Source organism: Oncorhynchus mykiss, chromosome 28 (assembly GCF_057628025.1).
Source record: "Oncorhynchus mykiss isolate SJ-2025 chromosome 28, ASM5762802v1, whole genome shotgun sequence".
Lineage (NCBI taxonomy): Eukaryota > Metazoa > Chordata > Actinopteri > Salmoniformes > Salmonidae > Oncorhynchus > Oncorhynchus mykiss.
The window spans coordinates 39301547-39324000 of record NC_143049.1 but is presented as its reverse complement, the minus strand read 5'-3'; the positions used below and the strand labels follow the sequence as shown (position 1 = coordinate 39324000).

At 41.6% G+C, this 22454-nt stretch overlaps 1 protein-coding gene across 6 annotated transcripts in view; it reads right to left on the bottom strand.

Annotated features, from left to right (window-relative positions):
• The window catches only part of LOC149971180 (collagen alpha-1(XI) chain-like), a 222638-nt gene that overhangs the window by 155398 nt on the left and 44786 nt on the right, over positions 1 to 22454 (bottom strand). For all 6 annotated transcript variants that reach the window (XM_090225280.1, XM_090225284.1, XM_090225279.1 and 3 more), the window contains exon 4: positions 18171 to 18333. In XM_090225280.1, the coding sequence (XP_090081406.1) occupies positions 18171 to 18333 (163 nt within the window). The remainder of the gene's footprint in view (positions 1 to 18170; positions 18334 to 22454) is intronic.

Genomic DNA, 22454 nt, shown 5'->3' with positions numbered 1-22454 from the left:
CAGGATATCGCAGAGGATTTAAATAAAGTTCACCTTCACCTGCGGAATACAGCTGTATAGTGTGAACACACTGTATTGGCAAGTTTTTACTTACAGAATTGTAACAGAATTGTCATGTCACACATGTAGACTGATCACAGATCTGTTGGTGTCACAGGGTTTGGCCAGCAGGGATTCCTTGTTCCATTGCACACTAGAGACTCCTGTGGCGGACTGGGTGCAGTGCACGCTGACGCGGTCGCCAAGTGTATGGTGTTTCCACCGACACATTGGTGTGGCTGGCTTCCGGATTAAGCGAGCATTGTGTCAAGAAGCAGTGCGACTTGGTTTGGTTGGGTTGTGTTTCAGAGGACGCAAGGCTCTCGACCTTCGCCCCTCCCGAGTCCGTACAGGGAGTTGCAGTGATGAGACAAGACTGTAACTACCAATTGGATTCCATGAAATTGGGGAGAAAAATGGGTAAAAAATTAAACATTTAAATAATTGTAATTTGACCAGACCTGTAGACTGGTCCCAGATCTGTTGGTGTCACAGCCAACTGTTGTAACAAAATTGTAATGTCACACCTGTAGACTGGTCCCAGATCTGTTGGTGCCACAGCCAACTGCTGTAAACAAATTGTAATGTCACACCTGTAGACTGGTCCCAGATCTGTTTCTGGTTTAATGTTTAAGTACACTTACTTTTTCCTGGCACAGAGTCGTGCACACAAATGAACCATCATGAGTAAGGAACTATCAAAAACTATGTAAGATTTTCAAATAAACCCTATTTAATCTATTAAGCTTTTTTTTAAGACTTACTTGGGGTGGCAGGTAGCCTAGTGGTTAGAGTGTTGGACTAGTAACTGTAAAGTTTGCAAGATCAAGTCCCCGAGCTGACAAGGTAAAAAATCTGTTGTTCTGGCCCTGAAACAAGGCAGTAAACCCTCTGTTCCAAGGCTGTCATTGAAAATAAGAATTTGTTCTTAACTGACTTACTCAGTTAAATAAATAAAGTTCAAATAATGCTTGAGGAGTGTATCCAGACCTCCAACCTCTGCTGACTCAGGTTGGTTGACAAGGCCACCAATAAAAGGAACATTTGAGGTGCTCTTCATCAATTCAGTTGATCATTATAATGTACTTTAGATTTCATCATATCAGGAGTTGCTACCCTAACCATTATCCAAATGCCCAGCTTAAACTGAAGACAATTTTGTTTTTAATCCAAATACAGTGCTTTTGATCTAAACTGGGAACACGAAAACACTAAAAAGCTCAGAAAGAGACAAAAAGCTCAGAAAGAGACAAAAAGCTCAGAAACAGACAAAAAAGCTCAGAAACAGACAAAAAAAGCTCAGAAACAGACAACAAAAAAGCTCAGAAACAGACAACAAAAAAGCTCAGAAACAGACAAAAAAGCTCAGAAACAGACAACAAAAAAGCTCAGAAACAGACAACAAAAAAGCTCAGAAACAGACAACAAAAAAGCTCAGAAACAGACAACAAAAAAGCTCAGAAACAGACAACAAAAAAGCTCAGAAACAGACAAAAAGCCCAGAAAACAGTGCAACGAATAGAAAGAACAAAAATCTAATAATCTTGACTTTAATATCTTCCAGATTTTCCCCAGATTTCATCAAACTCCGTCTTTGTGGGAGCAAGGAGCAGAGCGGAGTGAGAAAAACATGTATTATCCATTATTGTGAGCAGACAGATGCCATGTGTAGATGGAATATTAATGCTACCTACTTCTTCCCAGCAGTCAGTGGTTCAGTACAAAAATGCACCCTATTCCCTATATAGTGCACTACTTTTGATCAGAGCCCTATGGCACCTTATTCCCTACAGAGTGCACTACTTTAGACCAGAGCCCTATGGCACCTTATTCCCTACAGAGTGCACTACTTTAGACCAGGGCCCTATGGCACCTTATTCCCTGTATAGTGCACTACTTTAGACCAGAGACCTATGGCACCTTATTCCCTACAGAGTGCACTACTTTAGACCAGAGTCCTATGGCACCTTATTCCCTACATAGTGCACTACATTTGACCAGAGCCCTATGGCACCTTATTCCCTACATAGTGCACTACTTTAGACCAGAGCCCTATGGCACCTTATTCCCTACATAGTGCACTACATTTGACCAGGGCCCTATGGAGATCTGGTAGTGTGGGGTATAAGGCGCCCTATTCCCTATATGATCTGGTAGTGTGGGGTATAAGGTGGCCTATTCCCTATATGAGCTGGTAGTGTGGGGTATAAGGTGTCCCTTAACACACAGACCCAGTAACTCACTAAAATCAAATAATATTTAGGACTTTCTGCCCCCCTCTCTCCTTTCTTTTCTCCTCTGATACCCCTCTTCCACACATCCTGTGTGTGTGTGTGTGTGTGTGTGTGTGTGTGTGTGTGTGTGTGTGTGTGTGTGTGTGTGTGTGTGTGTGTCCCTTCCCATCAGCAGCTCAGAGCGTCTTGGACCTGTTAGTCTGTTACCTCACAGTACTACTGGGATCTGTTAGTCTGTTACCTCAAAGTACTACTGGGGTCTGTTAGTCTGTTACCTCACAGTACTACTGGGGTCTGTTAGTCTGTTACATCACAGTATTACTGGGGTCTGTTAGTCTGTTACATCACAGTATTACTGGGGTCTGTTAGTCTGTTACATCACAGCACTACTGGGGTCTGTTAGTCTGTTACCTCACAGGAGAGGAGAGGAGAGGAGAGGAGAGGAGAGGAGAGGAGAGGAGAGGAGAGGAGTAGAAATGCTTGTAGTGTGGTGAAAGATCCATCTATCCCAGTTTATAGATACCATTTTAGACGGAATGTCCCGTGGAGAGTTCCATAGTGATTCCATAGTCAGGACTCTCCTGCTTCAGGGAATTTGCTAACCTGCCCACTACCCTAACATACAGACAACCAACTACTAACAGATACAGAACCGACAACCCATCCATTAATGAATTATAGCATACAGGCTACAGAACAGATGACATCAGCTTCAGAACATCTCGTGGCTTTCATTTGATTCGAGAGAGGAGAAGAGAAAGAAGAACAAACAAGCCGTTGGTTGGTTCGGAGGTCCAGTCCGGACTGGTTCGTTCAGTCAGTGGCAATATCACTAAAACAGCTGTGAGCAGCGGGCCAACACAAAGCACACACTGACCACATTTTTCCCCAGCCTCAGCCTTTCTTCGCCTCCACTCTGCCCTGCCTCTATTCTCCTCTCCGTTACAGATCTAACACCTGCTTATAAAATCAGCCCAGCAGCGGTGAGGCAGCCATATGGGGAACAGAACGGATGGGAGTCAAGTTTATACCTGCAAGATAACACGTTCAAGTGCCTCAAATACTGCCATCTTGTTCCTCAGAGAGTATAGTTCCCCTAAATACTGCCATCTTGTTCCTCAGAGAGTATAGTTCCCCTAAATACTGACATCTTGTTCCTCAGAGAGTATAGTTCCCCTAAATACTGCCATCTTGTTCCTCAGAGAGTACAGTTCCCCTAAATACTGCCATCTTGTTCCTAAGATAGTATAGTTCCCCTAAATACTGCCATCTTGTTCCTAAGATAGTACAGTTCCCCTAAATACTGCCATCTTGTTCCTCAGATAGTATAATTCCCCTAAATACTGCCATCTTGTTCCTCAGAGAATATAGTTCCCCTAAATACTGCCATCTTGTTCCTCAGATAGTATAGTTCTCCTAAATACTGCCATCTTGTTCCTCAGAGAGTATAGTTCCCCTAAATACTGCCATCCTGTTCCTCAGAGAGTATAGTTCCCCTAAATACTGCCATCTTGTTTCTCAGAGAGTATAGTTCCTCTAAATACTGCCATCTTGTTCCTCAGAGAGTATAGTTCCCCTAAATACTGCCATCTTGTTCCTCAGAGAGTATAGTTCCCCTAAATACTGCCATCTTGTTCCTAAGATAGTATAGTTCCCCTAAATACTGACATCTTGTTTCTAATAGATTATAGTTCTCCTAAATACTGACATCTTGTTTATAATAGATTATAGTTCCCCTAAATACTGACATCTTGTTTCTAATAGATTATAGTTCTCCTAAATACTGACATCTTGTTTATAATAGATTATAGTTCTCCTAAATACTGACATATTGTTTATAATAGATTATAGTTCCCCTAAATACTGACATCTTGTTTCTAATAGATTATAGTTCTCCTAAATACTGACATCTTGTTTCTAATAGATTATAGTTCCCCTAAATACTGACATCTTGTTTCTAATAGATTATAGTTCTCCTAAATACTGCCATCTTGTTTATAATAGATTATAGTTCTCCTAAATACTGACATATTGTTTATAATAGATTATAGTTCTCCTAAATACTGACATCTTGTTTCTAATAGATTATAGTTCTCCTAAATACTGACATCTTGTTTATAATAGATTATAGTTCTCCTAAATACTGGCGTCTTGTTTCTAATAGATTATAGTTCCCCTAAATACTGACATCTTGTTTCTAATAGATTATAGTTCTCCTAAATACTGACATCTTGTTTATAATAGATTATAGTTCCCCTAAATACTGACATCTTGTTTCTAATAGATTATAGTTCTCCTAAATACTGCCATCTTGTTTATAATAGATTATAGTTCTCCTAAATACTGACATATTGTTTCTAATAGATTACCCGCTAGAAGTACAACTATTGGCTCTTTCCAAAGTTGGGAAAAGATTGTTTATCATGTTGACATGGTTCAACACACTGTGACTAGATCGTTATCATGAAGAGATGAAAACGAAGAACACTTCCAATCAGGTCTTCACTGTTTGCTCTATGCCTGATTGATTTACAGCACGTTGATTACCTGATTGATTTACAGCACAGTGATTACCTGATTGATTTACACTGCGGTGATTACCTGATTGATTTACAGCACAGTGATTACCTGATTGATTTACAGCACGGTGATTACCTGATTGATTTACAGCACAGTGATTACCTGATTGATTTACAGCACGGTGATTACTTGATTGATTTACAGCACGGTGATTACCTGATTGATTTACAGCACTGTGATTACCTGATTGATTTACAGCACAGTGATTACCTGATTGATTTACAGCACAGTGATTACCTGATTGATTTCCAGCACAGTGATTACCTGATTGATTTCCAGCACAGTAATTACCTGATTGATTTACAGCACAGTGATTACCTGATTGATAAACAGCACAGTGATTACCTGATTGATTTCCAGCACGTTGATTACCTGATTGATTTACAGCACGGTGATTACCTGATTGATTTACAGCACAGTGATTACCTGATTGATTTACAGCACGGTGATTACTTGATTGATTTACAGCACGGTGATTACCTGATTGATTTACAGCACTGTGATTACCTGATTGATTTACAGCACAGTGATTACCTGATTGATTTACAGCACAGTGATTACCTGATTGATTTCCAGCACAGTGATTACCTGATTGATTTCCAGCACAGTAATTACCTGATTGATTTACAGCACAGTGATTACCTGATTGATAAACAGCACAGTGATTACCTGATTGATTTCCAGCACGTTGATTACCTGATTGATTTACAGCACAGTGATTACCTGATTGATTTCCAGCACAGTGATTACCTGATTGATTTACAGCACGGTGATTACCTGATTGATAAACAGCACAGTGATTACCTGATTGATTTCCAGAACAGTGATTACCAGTCATTTAACAGTGGCCTGGTCTGCTGTGCATGTGATTCTCCCCCTTTACAATTGACTTAACTTCGTGTCCACAGAATGTCTATCAATTAGAATCAATTAATCGTCATAACGATGCCAAGAGCAATCCCATCAGTGTACTGCATCTTCCCGCCAGAAGCACCTCCCGGGGTCAACTGTCACAGACTGTGTTCACGAATGGCACCCGTTCCCTATGAACCCTGGGTAAAAGTATTACACCGTGTAAGGTACCATTTGGCACACGGCCAAGTCGGTTCACTGATTTAGTAATGCTGCGTTTTTCATCAAATAAATCCTAATTAACACCTTTATTGATCGACCTGGGAGGTCATAGCTGACGGTGTTGACTGTCTGTCAATACTTTAGTGTCTCTTTAAGACTTGCGTATTAATACTGTACTTGTATCTGCTCCAGTTTCAACTGACCTGAGCCTCAGGACTACCTGACATGATGACTCCTTGCTGTCCCCAGTCCACCTGGCCGTGCTGCTGCTCCAGTTTCAACTGTTCTGCCTTATTATTATTCGACCATGCTGGTCATTTATGAACATTTGAACATCTTGACCATGTTCTGTTATAATCTCCACCCGGCACAGCCAGAAGAGGACTGGCCACCCCACATAGCCTGGTTCCTCTCTAGGTTTCTTCCTAGGTTCTGGCCTTTCTAGGGAGTTTTTCATAGCCAATGTGCTTCTACACCTGCATTGCTTGCTGTTTGGGGTTTTAGGCTGGGTTTCTGTACAGCACTTTGAAATATCAGCTGATGTACGAAGGGCTATATAAATAAATTTGATTTGATTTGAGACTAAAATAACTTAATATTAGAAGATGACATAATGATGCCATTATTCATAGTGCTACAATGGTACCTTGACAGTACTGTGCTGCAATAGAGACACCGTATTTGCCTCAATTCCATTATATTACTTACAATAACAATAACACATAAGACTTGTTCTTAAAACAATTTTATTAAAACGGCATTGTTGGTTTAAGGGCTTGTAAGTAAGCATTTCACTGTAAGGTCTACCTACACCTGTTGTATTCAGCATTTCACTGTGAGGTCTACTACACCTGTTGTATTCAGCATTTCACTGTAAGGTCTACTACACCTGTTGTATTCAGCATTTCACTGTGAGGTCTACAACACCTGTTGTATTCAGCATTTCACTGTGAGGTCTACTACACCTGTTGTATTTGGTGCATGCGACAAATAAAAATTGGATTTGTTTTGTTATTGGTTAACGGATTAAGTTTGCTGGCCTCGTTTTCAACAGCTGCATTTGTGAACGCTTGTCCACCTTGGAGGGACTGGGCTGCGTGAGTTTTTGGCTAAATGGCAAAACAAAAACTCTGAGCCTCGATCTTCACCACACTACAACCAACACTGTTCTATTACAGGGGAATTTCACTCGGACTCTGACTTTCTCTGGCTGGTCATTAGCGTGCAGCTTGCATACAAAAAAAAGAAAGATATGAATCAACAAACCCAAGGCTATTAAAATTGAAGAGGGAAATGATTAGAGTTGAAAAAATAGCTCTCATCTCCGTCCAAAATGGCACCTCAGTAGATTTGCATTTAGCCGTTCCTGTAAGCAGGAAGTTGTCCTGCTGTGCATAATGAGGTAAAGAATGATGTCATATTGCTGAGTCTACTTTTAAGCACAATCATCTGGCAACAAAACACAAAAGCAGCGTTTCACTGTGTTCAACAATGACATCTATATCCTCCTATAAACAGGAAGAGAACAATATCTGGAGGAACCTTAAGGTTAATAACGAGTCTATACTCTCTTGAGCGGTATTTAGATTTACTACTCTCTTAGAAATATGGAAGTATTTAGGGGAACTATACTGTTAGGAACTAGATGGAAGTATTAAGGGGAACTATACTGTTAGGAACTAGATGGAAGTATTAAGGGGAACTATACTGTTAGGAACTAGATGGAAGTATTAAGGGGAACTATACTGTTAGGAACTAGATGGAAGTATTAAGGGGAACTATACTGTTAGGAACTAGATGGAAGTATTAAGGGGAACTATACTGTTAGGAACTAGATGGAAGTATTAAGGGGAACTATACTGTTAGGAACTAGATGGAAGTATTAAGGGGAACTATACTGTTAGGAACTAGATGGAAGTATTAAGGGGAACTATACTGTTAGGAACTAGATGGAAGTATTTAGGGGAACTATACTCTCAGAAACAAGATGGCAGTATTTAGGGGAACTATACTCTCTTAGAAACAAGATGGCAGTATTTAGGGGAACTATACTCTCATAGAAACAAGATGGCAGTATTTAGGAGAACTATACTCTCCGAGGAACAAAGATATGAATCAACAAACCCTATTAAAGTTGAAGTGGAAATGATTACAGATGAAGAAATAGCTCTAATCTCTGTACAAAATGGCACTACATTCTTTATATAGTGCATTTCGGGCCCTGGTTAAAAGTAGTGTACTATATAGGGTATAGGGTGCCAGTTGGGACCGTCTTCCAACGTGCGAACCGGGTCTCCCCCTGGCACAAACAAAATCATTTTCTCTTCTCATTGTTTCTAAACAGAGGAAAAAGAGGCCAAATTGCTCTATAATTCCACTCAGTTTAACATAATTTACATTTAAACAAAGAACACCCACATCACGTCGAACCTGGCCTCGGGACAGTTAAAAATTAAAAATATCTGTGGTGGGGAGAGTCCCAATGCTAATTAGCTAAATGCTAACCCTTCATTTCTACTGTATGGTTAAGTGCAGAAATAGCTGGCTAGCTGTCCATACATGTAGGCAACATATTTTCAGGTTAGTGTTTCACTCTCAATACCAAGACAGGTACTTTGACAGTCTGACAGACTGGGGCTATTGCCATGTCAGCTAGTGTATCATACTGTAGGTATATAGCATGTCGCTCATAGTTTCCCTAGACCTCTCAACTACCCGTCTGTGGTAAAGCTGGGTTAAGAGAAAAGGAGAAAGATCTGATGTCTATTATTAGGAGTAATTAATTGCGAATATCATTAAATAATCCAAGCTACATCAAGGCTTTTCTTCAAGCTGGGTTCACAGCTAAGGTATATTGTCAGACCTTCAGTATTATCAAGTCAAGAGTAATGAGAGCTATACTGGTCAATTTGCTCTTTAAATGTATGTTAGGATTGGAATACTTCTTGGATGCTTCAGGCCATAATCATCTTTTTACTCTACCAATTAAATTCAGAATTCCTATTTCTTGACATTCTCAGGTTTTGAGTCCCCTTGTCCTCTAGTGACTCAAAATAACGACATTTTGTAGTAGTAAAACTGTCAGTGACAATATTATTCATGACTGAAAACTCTCAGCACGTTCTATGTCACAAACAACCTCCATGGCAAAAATGAATGATCCTAAATATGCTCCCTCATATAATTTTCTTATTTCACACTTCTATGGAGACTTTCTTCTCAATTCCTCTTTTAGAGGAAAAAAACTCATTTAAAGTCATACACAACTGGCATTTTCCCTTGACACAGTCCAGGGCTCTATCCAAGTGCAGAAAGCCAAGTACTGTTGTTATATAGTCCATAAAACCATTTATGAAAGAATTGTATGAAAGTCAAATAAAGAAACTGGTTTCTGAAGACAAATTAACTTTATGACTCCTAACGTTACTCAGTGCCAGTAGAGTCCAATGCATGCTGAATAATAGTATCACTGAGGCCAATTGTTATGCAGTTATGCCTCCAATAAGATCCATCCACATTCATCTACTGTATGTCAGTGATCGCCAAGTCATTCCTAGTCGATCGCCAAACATTTGACTTATTTTGCACTGTTGGCGGTAGGTGCACTTGATTCAGCAGCCCTAGTGATGAAGGTACAACTGAAGGTAGAACTCAGCTGGCCCGGAGAGCATATCAAGTGCACCTACAGGTCTACCGCTGGCCAATCAGATAGCTCAGATCACCGTGTCCGTACAGTTTCCTCGCGCCAAAGAAGAATCGGACGCACGGCGAAGTTGCTTTGAGATGTAAAAACCTTTAAAACCATGACTAGAGAGAGACTCAACGAATACAACACAGAGCTGCTGTTTTTATGAGTTAGTTCATGTTTAAATTACTATTCAGCACTGTCAATACATTGTTCAACACTTTTATGAGACATAAAATAAATACAAAATCTCCCTACTTCCACTCATGCTACAACCAGCACTGCAGCTGTAATGAATGACTACAACCTGCACTGTAGCTGTAATTAATGACTACAACCTGCACTGTAGCTGTAATTAATGACTAGAACCAGCACTGCAGCTGTAATTAATGACTAGAACCAGCACTGTAATGAATGACTACAACCAGCACTGCAGCTGTAATGAATGACTACAACCATCACTGCAGCTGTAATGAATGACTACAACCAGCACTGCAGCTGTAATGAATGACTACAACCAGCACTGTAATGAATGACTACAACCAGCACTGCAGCTGTAATGAATGACTACAACCAGCACTGCAGCTGTAATGAATGACTACAACCAGCACTGTAGCTGTAATTAATGACTAGAACCAGCACTGTAATGAATGACTACAACCAGCACTGCAGCTGTAATTAATGACTAGAACCAGCACTGCAGCTGTAATGAATGACTACAACCAGCACTGTAGCTGTAATGAATGACTACAACCAGCACTGCAGCTGTAATGAATGACTACAACCAGCACTGTAATGAATGACTACAACCAGCACTGCAGCTGTAATGAATGACTACAACCAGCACTGTAATGAATGAGGACAACCATCACTGCAGCTGTAATGAATGACTACAACCAGCACTGCAGCTGTAATGAATGAGGACAACCAGCACTGCAGCTGTAATGAATGACTACAACCAGCACTGTAGCTGTAATGAATGACTACAACCATCACTGCAGCTGTAATGAATGACTACAACCAGCACTGCAGCTGTAATGAATGACTACAACCATCACTGCAGCTGTAAGAAATGACTACAACCATCACTGCAGCTGTAATGAATGACTACAACCTGCACTGCAGCTGTAATGAATGACTACAACCATCACTGTAGCTGTAATGAATGACTACAACCAGCACTGCAGCTGTAATGAATGACTACAACCAGCACTGTAATGAATGACTACAACCATCACTGCAGCTGTAATGAATGACTACAACCAGCACTGCAGCTGTAATGAATGACTACAACCATCACTGCAGCTGTAATGAATGAGGACAACCATCACTGTAATGAATGACTACAACCATCACTGTACCTGTAATGAATGACTACAACCATCACTGCAGCTGTAATGAATGACTACAACCATCACTGCAGCTGTAATGAATGAGGACAACCAGCACTGCAGCTGTAATGAATGACTACAACCAGCACTGCAGCTGTAATGAATGACTACAACCATCACTGTAATGAATGACTACAACCAGCACTGCAGCTGTAATTAATGACTACAACCAGCACTGCAGCTGTAATGAATGACTACAACCATCACTGTAATGAATGACTACAACCATCACTGTAGCTGTAATGAATGACTACAACCAGCACTGCAGCTGTAATGAATGACTACAACCATCACTGCAGCTGTAATGAATGAGGACAACCATCACTGTAATGAATGACTACAACCATCACTGTAGCTGTAATGAATGACTACAACCATCACTGCAGCTGTAATGAATGAGGACAACCAGCACTGCAGCTGTAATGAATGACTACAACCAGCACTGCAGCTGTAATGAATGACTACAACCATCACTGTAATGAATGACTACAACCAGCACTGCAGCTGTAATGAATGACTACAACCAGCACTGCAGCTGTAATGAATGACTACAACCATCACTGTAATTAATGACTACAACCAGCACTGCAGTTGTAATGAATGACTACAACCTACACTGCAGTTGTAATGAATGACTACAACCAGCCCTGCAGCTGTAATGAATGACTACAACCATCACTGTAATGAATGACTACAACCAGCACTGTAGCTGTAATGAATGACTACAACCTGCACTGCAGCTGTAATGAATGACTACAACCATCACTGTAATGAATGACTACAACCAGCACTGCAGCTGTAATGAACGAGTAAATCAAAGTGTTCTGATATGCTTGTGTTGTTATTATTAGTGGCTTGTGTCTTATTTAATATCGAGGAATATTTCACTTACTCTGGTCACCGCAGTAACAACAATGAATTGGTGCATGAGGCAGAAAGAATGCAGTGCGACTTGAGTTTCACCATCAGCTGGAAGACTGTGTCCCCTGTTCTCTTTACGGAGGGAGGGAGAGCGGAGGGACAGTGAGTCGGGGGAGAGGCAGCCTCACCTCTGCTCCCTCCCTCCCCTCAGACTGACCATCAGCTGGAAGACTGTGTCCCCTTTTCTCTTTACGGAGGGAGGGAGAGCGGAGGGACAGTAAGTCGGGGGAGAGGCAGCCTCACCTCTGCTCCCTCCCTCCCCTCAGACTGACCATCAGATGCAGGCCGTCAGTCCAGTAGAAAAAACGAGTAATACAACAAACTATATATATAATTTCAAAATGGTCTCAGAAGAACAACATTGGCAGGGCAATTTAAGTATAACCAATATGCAGTGACAATGTATTGGGCCTATAGCCTACTGATCAAACCTAATTGCTACAGAACTGTCTTTAATTGGTTCATGTTGCATAGGTTTATGTTTTTAAAGTCATGGTAAAAAGAAATCTGAGGGGTAGATATCGGCTTGCATTGTGACATCGTGTCCAGCTGAATCAGAAAATTGACCACTGACCTACATCATGTTTCCAGCTGAATCAGAACATTGACCACTGACCTACATCATGTTTCCCAGCTGAATCAGAAAATTGACCACTGACCTACATCATGTTTCCAGTTGAATCAGAAAATTGACCACTGACCTACATCATGTTTCCAGCTGAATCAGAAAATTGACCACTGACCTACATCATGTTTCCCAGCTGAATCAGAACATTGACCACTGACCTACATCATGTTTCCAGCTGAATCAGAACATTGACCACTGACCTACATCATGTTTCCAGCTGAATCAGAACATTGACCACTGACCTACATCATGTTTCCCAGCTGAATCAGAACATTGACCACTGACCTACATCATGTTTCCAGCTGAATCAGAACATTGACCACTGACCTACATCATGTTTCCAGCTGAATCAGAAAATTGACCACTGACCTACATCATGTTTCCAGCTGAATCAGAACATTGACCACTGACCTACATCATGTTTCCAGCTGAATCAGAACATTGACCACTGACCTACATCATGTTTCCAGCTGAATCAGAACATTGACCACTGACCTACATCATGTTTCCAGCTGAATCAGAAAATTGACCACTGACCTACATCATGTTTCCAGCTGAATCAGAAGATTGACCACTGACCTACATCATGTTTCCAGCTGAATCAGAACATTGACCACTGACCTACATCATGTTTCCCAGCTGAATCAGAAAATTGACCACTGACCTACATCATGTTTCCAGCTGAATCAGAACATTGACCACTGACCTACATCATGTTTCCCAGCTGAATCAGAACATTGACCACTGACCTACATCATGTTTCCCAGCTGAATCAGAAAATTGACCACTGACCTACATCATGTTTCCAGCTGAATCAGAACATTGACCACTGACCTACATCATGTTTCCAGCTGAATCAGAAAATTGACCACTGACCTACATCATGTTTCCAGCTGAATCAGAAAATTGACCACTGACCTACATCATGTTTCCAGCTGAATCAGAAAATTGACCACTGACCTACATCATGTTTCCCAGCTGAATCAGAACATTGACCACTGACCTACATCATGTTTCCAGCTGAATCAGAACATTGACCACTGACCTACATCATGTTTCCAGCTGAATCAGAAAATTGACCACTGACCTACATCATGTTTCCCAGCTGAATCAGAACATTGACCACTGACCTACATCATGTTTCCCAGCTGAATCAGAACATTGACCACTGACCTACATCATGTTTCCAGCTGAATCAGAACATTGACCACTGACCTACATCATGTTTCCAGCTGAATCAGAACATTGACCACTGACCTACATCATGTTTCCCAGCTGAATCAGAAAAAAACAACAGTAGCAGCCGATTCTGTGGTTGTTACCAAACTTCTCAGATCTGAGAAAAAGTAAACGTGTAATTGCTTGTCAAGAACAAGATCAAGAGTAACAGAAATCTATTTACCGATCCCTTTTTAATTTCCAGGCCATCCAATCTCTTTTATAAGAGAGGCCTGTCTCTACTGTAGTAGAGACCATACGTAAAATCAACTATACAGTGACATAGTAAAACATGTTCTAATACAACATTTACTAATTAGTTAATTAGTTAATTAGTTAATTAGTTAATTAGTTCATTAGATAATTTGTTAATTAGTTCATTAGTTCATTAGTTCATTAGTTCATTAGTTCATTAGATAATTAGTTCATTAGTTCATTAGTTAATTTTTTATTAGTATATTTTGTTTAAAGTTAAGCATTATATTGTCTTATTATAGGAGTAACTCTGGTATGGCTAAAACATTCTTCCTCATCTCAAATTCAACCTTCGGAGTCATTTGGAGCGCCTGTGAGTACTGCCTTCCTATCATAGGCCTGCAGTTTAATAGGCTAATAGCCACAGCACACCAAATCTTCACAAAATTTCATCAACTTTACTAAGGTAATATTAAAAGTAAGTCAAGTCATTGCTTATAGTGAAAATAAGAGCAGGATATTATATTGTGGCAAACATTACATTGCAGTTGGAACTTAATTTGGCCAAAGAAAAAGGCAGCAACAGAACGAAACAAAACACTTGCGACCTGGTTTAAACATTTTCCATACGGAGGACATTCCCCATGTAGCAGGGCTCCAGACTAACATTTTCCCCTGGTGCCACTAAGTTTTTCAGCCCATGATTTTGGTCGCACCAATTTGTTTTTTGCAACATCACGCAATAGAACAAATGAGCTTCTCATCTTCTCAAGTCCTTCACAGCGTCGCGCTGTCACGCCCTGACCGTAGAGAGCTTGTTATGTCTCTATTTTTGGTTTGGTCAGGGTGTGATTTGGGTGGGCATTCTATGTTCTTTCTCTATGTGTTTGTATTTCTTTGTTTTGGCCGGGTATGGTTCTCAATCAGAGACAGCTGTCTATCGTTGTCTCTGATTGAGAACCATACTTAGGTAGCTTTTCCCCACAGGGTTTTTGTGGGTAGTTGTTTTCCGTATCAGTGTTTGCACCTTACGGGACTGTTTCGGTTTCATTTATTCTCTTGTTATTTTTGTATTTAGTGTTCAGTTCATTAAATAATATGAACACTTACCACGCTGCACCTTGGTCCACACCTTCTTCATACGACGACCGTTACACGTGCAACCTAATCCAGTGATCGTCATGTATTGTGAGAATTAGGCTCTTGTTGTTATAATTTACTGTTCAATTACCTCAGACATACCTCAGACACAAGAGGTATGTGGCAGGGTCTACAGTCAATCACGGATTACAAAAAGAAAACCAGCCCCGTCGCGGACCAGGATGTTTTGCTCCCAGACAGACTAAATAACTTCTTTGCTCGCTTTGAGGACAATACAGTGGCACTGACACTGCCCGCTACCAAAACCTGCGGACACTCCTTCATTGCAGCCGACGTGAGTAAAACATTTAAACGTGTTAACCCTCGCAAGGCTGCAGAGCCAGCCGCGTCCTCAGAGCATGCGCAGACCAGCTGGCTGGTGTGTTTACGGACTTTTTCAATCAATCCTTATCCCAGTCTGCTGTCCCCACATGCTTCAAGAGGGCCACCATTGTTCCTGTTCCCAACAAAGCTAAGGTAACTGAGCTAAACGACTACCGCCCCGTAGCACTCACTTCTGTCATCAAGTGCTTTGAGAAACTAGTCAAGGACCATATCAACTCCAGCCTACCTGACACCCTAGACCCACTCCAATTTGCTTACCGCCCCAATAGGTCCACAGACAATGCAATCGCAACCACACTGCACACTGCCCTATCCCATCTGGACAAGAGGAATACCTATGTAAGAATGTTGTTCATTGACTACAGCTCAGCATTTAACACCATAGTACCCTCCAAACTCGTCATCAAGCTCGAGAACCTGGGTCTCGACCCCACCCTGAGCAACTGGGTACTGGACTTCCTGGCGGGCCACCCCCAGGTGGTGAGGGTAGGTAACAACATCTCCACACCGTTGATCCTCAACACTGGGGCCCCACAAGGGTGCGTTCTGAGCCCTCTCCTGTACTCCCTGTTCACCCACGACTGCGTGGCCACGCACGCCTCCAACTCAATCATCAAGTTTGCGGACGACACTACAGTGGTAGGCTTGATTACCAACAACGATGAGACGGCTTACAGGGAGGAGGTGAGGGCCCTCAGAGTGTGGTGTCAGGAAAATAACCTCACACTCGACGTCAACAAAACAAAGGAGATGATCGTGGACTTCAGGAAACAGCAGGGGGAGCACCCCACTATCCACATCGACGGGACAGTAGTGGAGAGGGTAGTAAGTTTTAAGTTCCTAGGCGTACACATCCCGGACAAACTGAATTGGTCCACCCACACAGACAGCGTCGTGAAGAAGGCGCAGCAGCGCCTCTTTAACCTCAGGAGGCTGAAGATATTTGGCTTGTCACCAAATGCACTCACAAACTTACAGACTTACTTAACTTACAGATGCACAATCGAGACCATCCTGTCGGGCTGTATCACCGCCTGGTACGGAAACAGCTCCACCCACAACCGTAAGGCTCTCCAGAGGGTAGTGAGGTCTGCACAACGCATCACCGGGGGCAAACTACCTGCCCTCCAGGACACCTACACCACTCGATGTCACAGGAAGGCCAAAAAGATCATCAAGGACAACAACCACCCGAGCCACTGCCTGTTCACCCCGCTATCATCCAGAAGGTGTGGTCAGTACAGGTGCATCAAAGCTGGGACAGAGAGACTGAAAAACAGCTTCTATCTCAAGGCCATCAGACTGTTAAACAGCCACCACTAACATTGAGTGACTGCTGCCAACATACTGACTCAACTCCAGCCACTTTAATAATGGAAAATGGATGTAAAAAATGTATCACTCGCCACTTTTAACAATGCCACTTAATATAATGTTAACATACCCTACATTACTCATCTCATATGTATATCCTGTACTCTATACAATCTAATGCATCTTGCCATCTTCATGTAATACATGTATCACTAGCCACTTTAAGCTATGCCACTTTGTTGACATACCCTACATTACTCATCTCATATGTATATCCTGTACTCTATACAATCTAATGCATCTTGCCATCTTCATGTAATACATGTATCACTAGCCACTTTAAGCTATGCCACTTTGTTGACATACCCTACATTACTCATCTCATATGTATATCCTGTACTCTATACAATCTAATGCATCTTGCCATCTTCATGTAATACATGTATCACTAGCCACTTTAAGCTATGCCACTTTGTTGACATACCCTACATTACTCATCTCATATGTATATACTGTATTCTATACCATCTACTGCATCTTGCCCATGCCATTCTGTACCATCACTCATTCATATATCCTTATGTACATATTCTTCATCCCTTTACACTTGTGTGTATAAGGTAGCTGTTGTGAAATGAAAGGGGGGATACCTAGTCAGTACAACTGAATGAAAAGGGGGGATACCTAGTCAGAACAACTGAATGAAAGGGGGGATACCTAGTCAGTACAACTGAATGAAAGGGGGATACCTAGTCAGTACAACTGAATGAAAGGGGGGATACCTAGTCAGTTGTAAAACTGAATGCCTTCAACTGAAATGTGTCTTCTGCATTTAACCCAACCCCTCTGAATCAGAGAGTTGGGGGGGGGCTGACTTAATCCACTTTACAATTTGACCGAATCATGGTTTTAGCCTCCTAAGACGATCCCCGATGCAACCAATACATTCTAACTCCCACCACCTGTCAAAGGGTCGCAAAATGCAACTAAATGGTGGCCATCTGGAGCCCTGGTTAGTAGGCTTTTCCCTCTATAACTTGAGTTTTCCTTCAATGAAAAAAAAAGGCCTCCATCTTTACAATCAACAGTAGTGGAATTTTTTTTTCCAGATACACTTTTATCGTCCAAAAGCCGGAAATGACCGGCTAACGGAAATCATTTTTCCAAGTGGCTTTCCATAGCCTCCTTACACACACCACGCTGCGCTCTGTCCATAGTGCTGACACAGCACAGCGCAATTACGCCAAACTGTCTATCAATCATTTGAACTTTTTTTGCTATTTTTATATAGGGACTAAGCCCCCGTATGTCCTTATCATTTTCACACAATTTCACAGTATTGTTACAACCTCATAGTGTGGAAATATATATATAAAAGACAGGAAAAATCACGTTTTTGTTCTTACCTCAAAAACTTCTTCATCCAGAATCCTGGTTCCAAAGACAACGATGCCGTCAGTGTTGATGGCTGCCCCGTCGCTCCTCTTCAGTGGCCTGCTCAGCTTCTTCTTACAATCCACAATGATGGTCACGCTCTTCTTCTCCACACTGATGGCCACGCGATGCCATCTAAACATGGACAGAGTAGGACGTGGGTTAGAGATGTATGAGAGATTTGGAGGAGAACATGAAACGTATGTGGTGTATTTGTTGATGTGGAATGGTAAAACCTGAGTACAGGTTGGACATTTACAGTATGGTATTAGTCAGAGATGATATACCGTCTGGTTTTAGTCAGAGATGATCTACCGTCTGGTATTAGTCAGAGATGATCTACCGTCTGGTATAGTCAGAGATGATCTACCGTCTGGTATTAGTCAGAGATGATCTACCGTCTGGTATTATTCAGAGATGATCTACCGTCTGGTATAGTCAGAGATGATCTACAGTCTGGTATAGTCAGAGATGATCTACCGTCTGGTATTAGTTAGAGATGATCTACCGTCTGGTATTAGTCAGAGATGATCTACCGTCTGGTATTAGTTAGAGATGATCTACCGTCTGGTATTGGTCAGAGATGTTCTACCGTCTGGTATTAGTCAGAGATGATCTACCGTCTGGTATTAGTCAGAGATGATCTACCGTCTGGTATTAGTCAGAGATGATCTACCGTCTGGTATTAGTCAGAGATGATCTACCGTCTGGTATTAGTCAGAGATGATCTACCGTCTGGTATTAGTCAGAGATGATCTACCGTCTGGTATTAGTCAGAGATGATCTACCGTCTGGTATTAGTTAGAGATGATCTACCGTCTGGTATTAGTCAGAGATGTTCTACCGTCTGGTATTAGTCAGAGATGATCTACCGTCTGGTATTAGTCAGAGATGATCTACCGTCTGGTATTAGTCAGAGATGATCTACCGTCTGGTATTAGTCAGAGATGATCTACCGTCTGGTATTAGTTAGAGATGATCTACAGTCTGGTATTAGTCAGAGATGATCTACAGTCTGGTATTAGTCAGAGATGATCTACCGTCTGGTATTAGTCAGAGATGATCTACCGTCTGGTATTAGTCAGAGATGATCTACAGTCTGGTATTAGTCAGAGATTATCTACCGTCTGGTATTAGTCAGAGATGATCTACCGTCTGGTATTAGTCAGAGATGATCTACAGTCTGGTATTAGTCAGAGATTATCTACCGTCTGGTTTTAGTCAGAGATGATCTACCGTCTGGTATTAGTCAGAGATGATCTACAGTCTGGTATTAGTCAGAGATGATCTACAGTCTGGTATTAGTCAGAGATGATCTATCGTCTGGTATTAGTCAGAGATGATCTACCGTCTGGTATTAGTCAGAGATGATCTACCGTCTGGTATTAGTCAGAGATGATCTACCGTCTGGTATTAGTCAGAGATGATCTACCGTCTGGTATTAGTCAGAGATGATCTACAGTCTGGTATTAGTCAGAGATGATCTACCGTCTGGTATTAGTCAGAGATGATCTACCGTCTGGTATAGTCAGAGATGATCTACCGTCTGGTATTAGTCATAGATGATCTACAGTCTGGTATTAGTCAGAGATGATCTACCGTCTGGTATAGTCAGAGATGATCTACCGTCTGGTATTAGTCCGAGATGATCTACCGTCTGGTATAGTCAGAGATGATCTACCGTCTGGTATTAGTCAGAGATGATCTACCGTCTGGTATAGTCAGAGATGATCTACAGTCTGGTATTTGTCAGAGATGATCTACCGTCTGGTATAGTCAGAGATGATCTACCGTCTGGTATTAGTCAGAGATGATCTACCGTCTGGTATAGTCAGAGATGATCTACCGTCTGGTATTAGTCAGAGATGATCTACCATCTGGTATTAGTCAGAGATGATCTACAGTCTGGTATTAGTCAGAGATGATCTACCGTCTGGTATTAGTCAGAGATGATCTACCGTCTGGTATTAGTCAGAGATGATCTATCGTCTGGTATTAGTCAGAGATGATCTACCGTCTGGTATTAGTCAGAGATGATCTACCGTCTGGTATTAGTCAGAGATGATCTACCGTCTGGTATTAGTCAGAGATGATCTACCGTCTGGTATTAGTCAGAGATGATCTACAGTCTGGTATTAGTCAGAGATGATCTACCGTCTGGTATTAGTCAGAGATGATCTACCGTCTGGTATAGTCAGAGATGATCTACCGTCTGGTATTAGTCATAGATGATCTACAGTCTGGTATTAGTCAGAGATGATCTACCGTCTGGTATAGTCAGAGATGATCTACCGTCTGGTATTAGTCCGAGATGATCTACCGTCTGGTATAGTCAGAGATGATCTACCGTCTGGTATTAGTCAGAGATGATCTACCGTCTGGTATAGTCAGAGATGATCTACAGTCTGGTATTTGTCAGAGATGATCTACCGTCTGGTATAGTCAGAGATGATCTACCGTCTGGTATTAGTCAGAGATGATCTACCGTCTGGTATAGTCAGAGATGATCTACCGTCTGGTATTAGTCAGAGATGATCTACCATCTGGTATTAGTCAGAGATGATCTACAGTCTGGTATTAGTCAGAGATGATCTACCGTCTGGTATTAGTCAGAGATGATCTACCGTCTGGTATTAGTCAGAGATGATCTACCGTCTGGTATTAGTCAGAGATGATCTACCGTCTGGTATTAGTCAGAGATGATCTACCGTCTGGTATTAGTCCGAGATGTTCTACCGTCTGGTATTAGTCCGAGATGTTCTACCGTCTGGTATTAGTCAGAGATGATCTACCGTCTGGTATAGTCAGAGATGATCTACAGTCTGGTACAGTCAGAGATGATCTACCGTCTGGTATTAGTCAGAGATGATCTACCGTCTGGTATTAGTCAGAGATGATCTACCGTCTGGTATTAGTCAGAGATGATCTACCGTCTGGTATTAGTCCGAGATGTTCTACCGTCTGGTATTAGTCAGAGATGATCTACCGTCTGGTATAGTCAGAGATGATCTACCGTCTGGTATTAGTCAGAGATGATCTACCGTCTGGTATTAGTCAGAGATGATCTACCGTCTGGTATTAGTCAGAGATGATCTACCGTCTGGTATTAGTCCGAGATGTTCTAAAGTCTGGTATTAGTCAGAGATTATCTACCGTCTGGTATAGTCAGAGATGATCTACAGTCTGGTACAGTCAGAGATGATCTACCGTCTGGTATTAGTCACAGATGATCTACCGTCTGGTATTAGTCCGAGATGTTCTACCGTCTGGTATTAGTCAGAGATGATCTACCGTCTGGTATAGTCAGAGATGATCTACCGTCTGGTATTAGTCAGAGATGATCTACCGTCTGGTATTAGTCAGAGATGATCTACCGTCTGGTATTAGTCAGAGATGATCTACCATCTGGTATTAGTCCGAGATGATCTTCCGTCTGGTATTAGTCCGAGATGATCTACCGTCTGGTATTAGTCCGAGATGATCTACCGTCTGGTAAAGTCAGAGATGATCGACAGTCTGGTATAGTCAGAGATGATCTACAGTCTGGTATAGTCAGAGATGATCTACAGTCTGGTATAGTCAGAGATGATCTACCATCTGGTATAGTCAGAGATGATCTACCATCTGGTATAGTCAGAGATGATCTACAGTCTGGTATAGTAAGAGATGATCTACAGTCTGGTATAGTCAGAGATGATCTACAGTCTGGTATAGTCAGAGATGATCTACAGTCTGGTATAGTCAGAGATGATCTACCATCTGGTATAGTCAGAGATGATCTACAGTCTGGTATAGTCAGAGATTATCTACAGTCTGGTATAGTCAGAGATGATCTACCGTTTGGTATAGTCAGAGATGATCTACAGTCTGGTATAGTCAGAGATGATCTACAGTCTGGTATAGTCAGAGATGATCTACCGTCTGGTATAGTCAGAGATGATCTACAGTCTGGTATAGTCAGAGATGATCTACAGTCTGGTATAGTCAGAGATGATCTACCGTCTGGTATAGTCAGAGATGATCTACAGTCTGGTATAGTCAGAGATGATCTACCGTCTGGTATAGTCAGAGATGATCTACAGTCTGGTATAGTCAGAGATGATCTACCGTCTGGTATAGTCAGAGATGATCTACAGTCTGGTATAGTCAGAGATGATCTACCGTCTGGTATAGTCAGAGATGATCTACAGTCTGGTATAGTCAGAGATGATCTACAGTCTGGTATAGTCAGAGATGATCTACAGTCTGGTATAGTC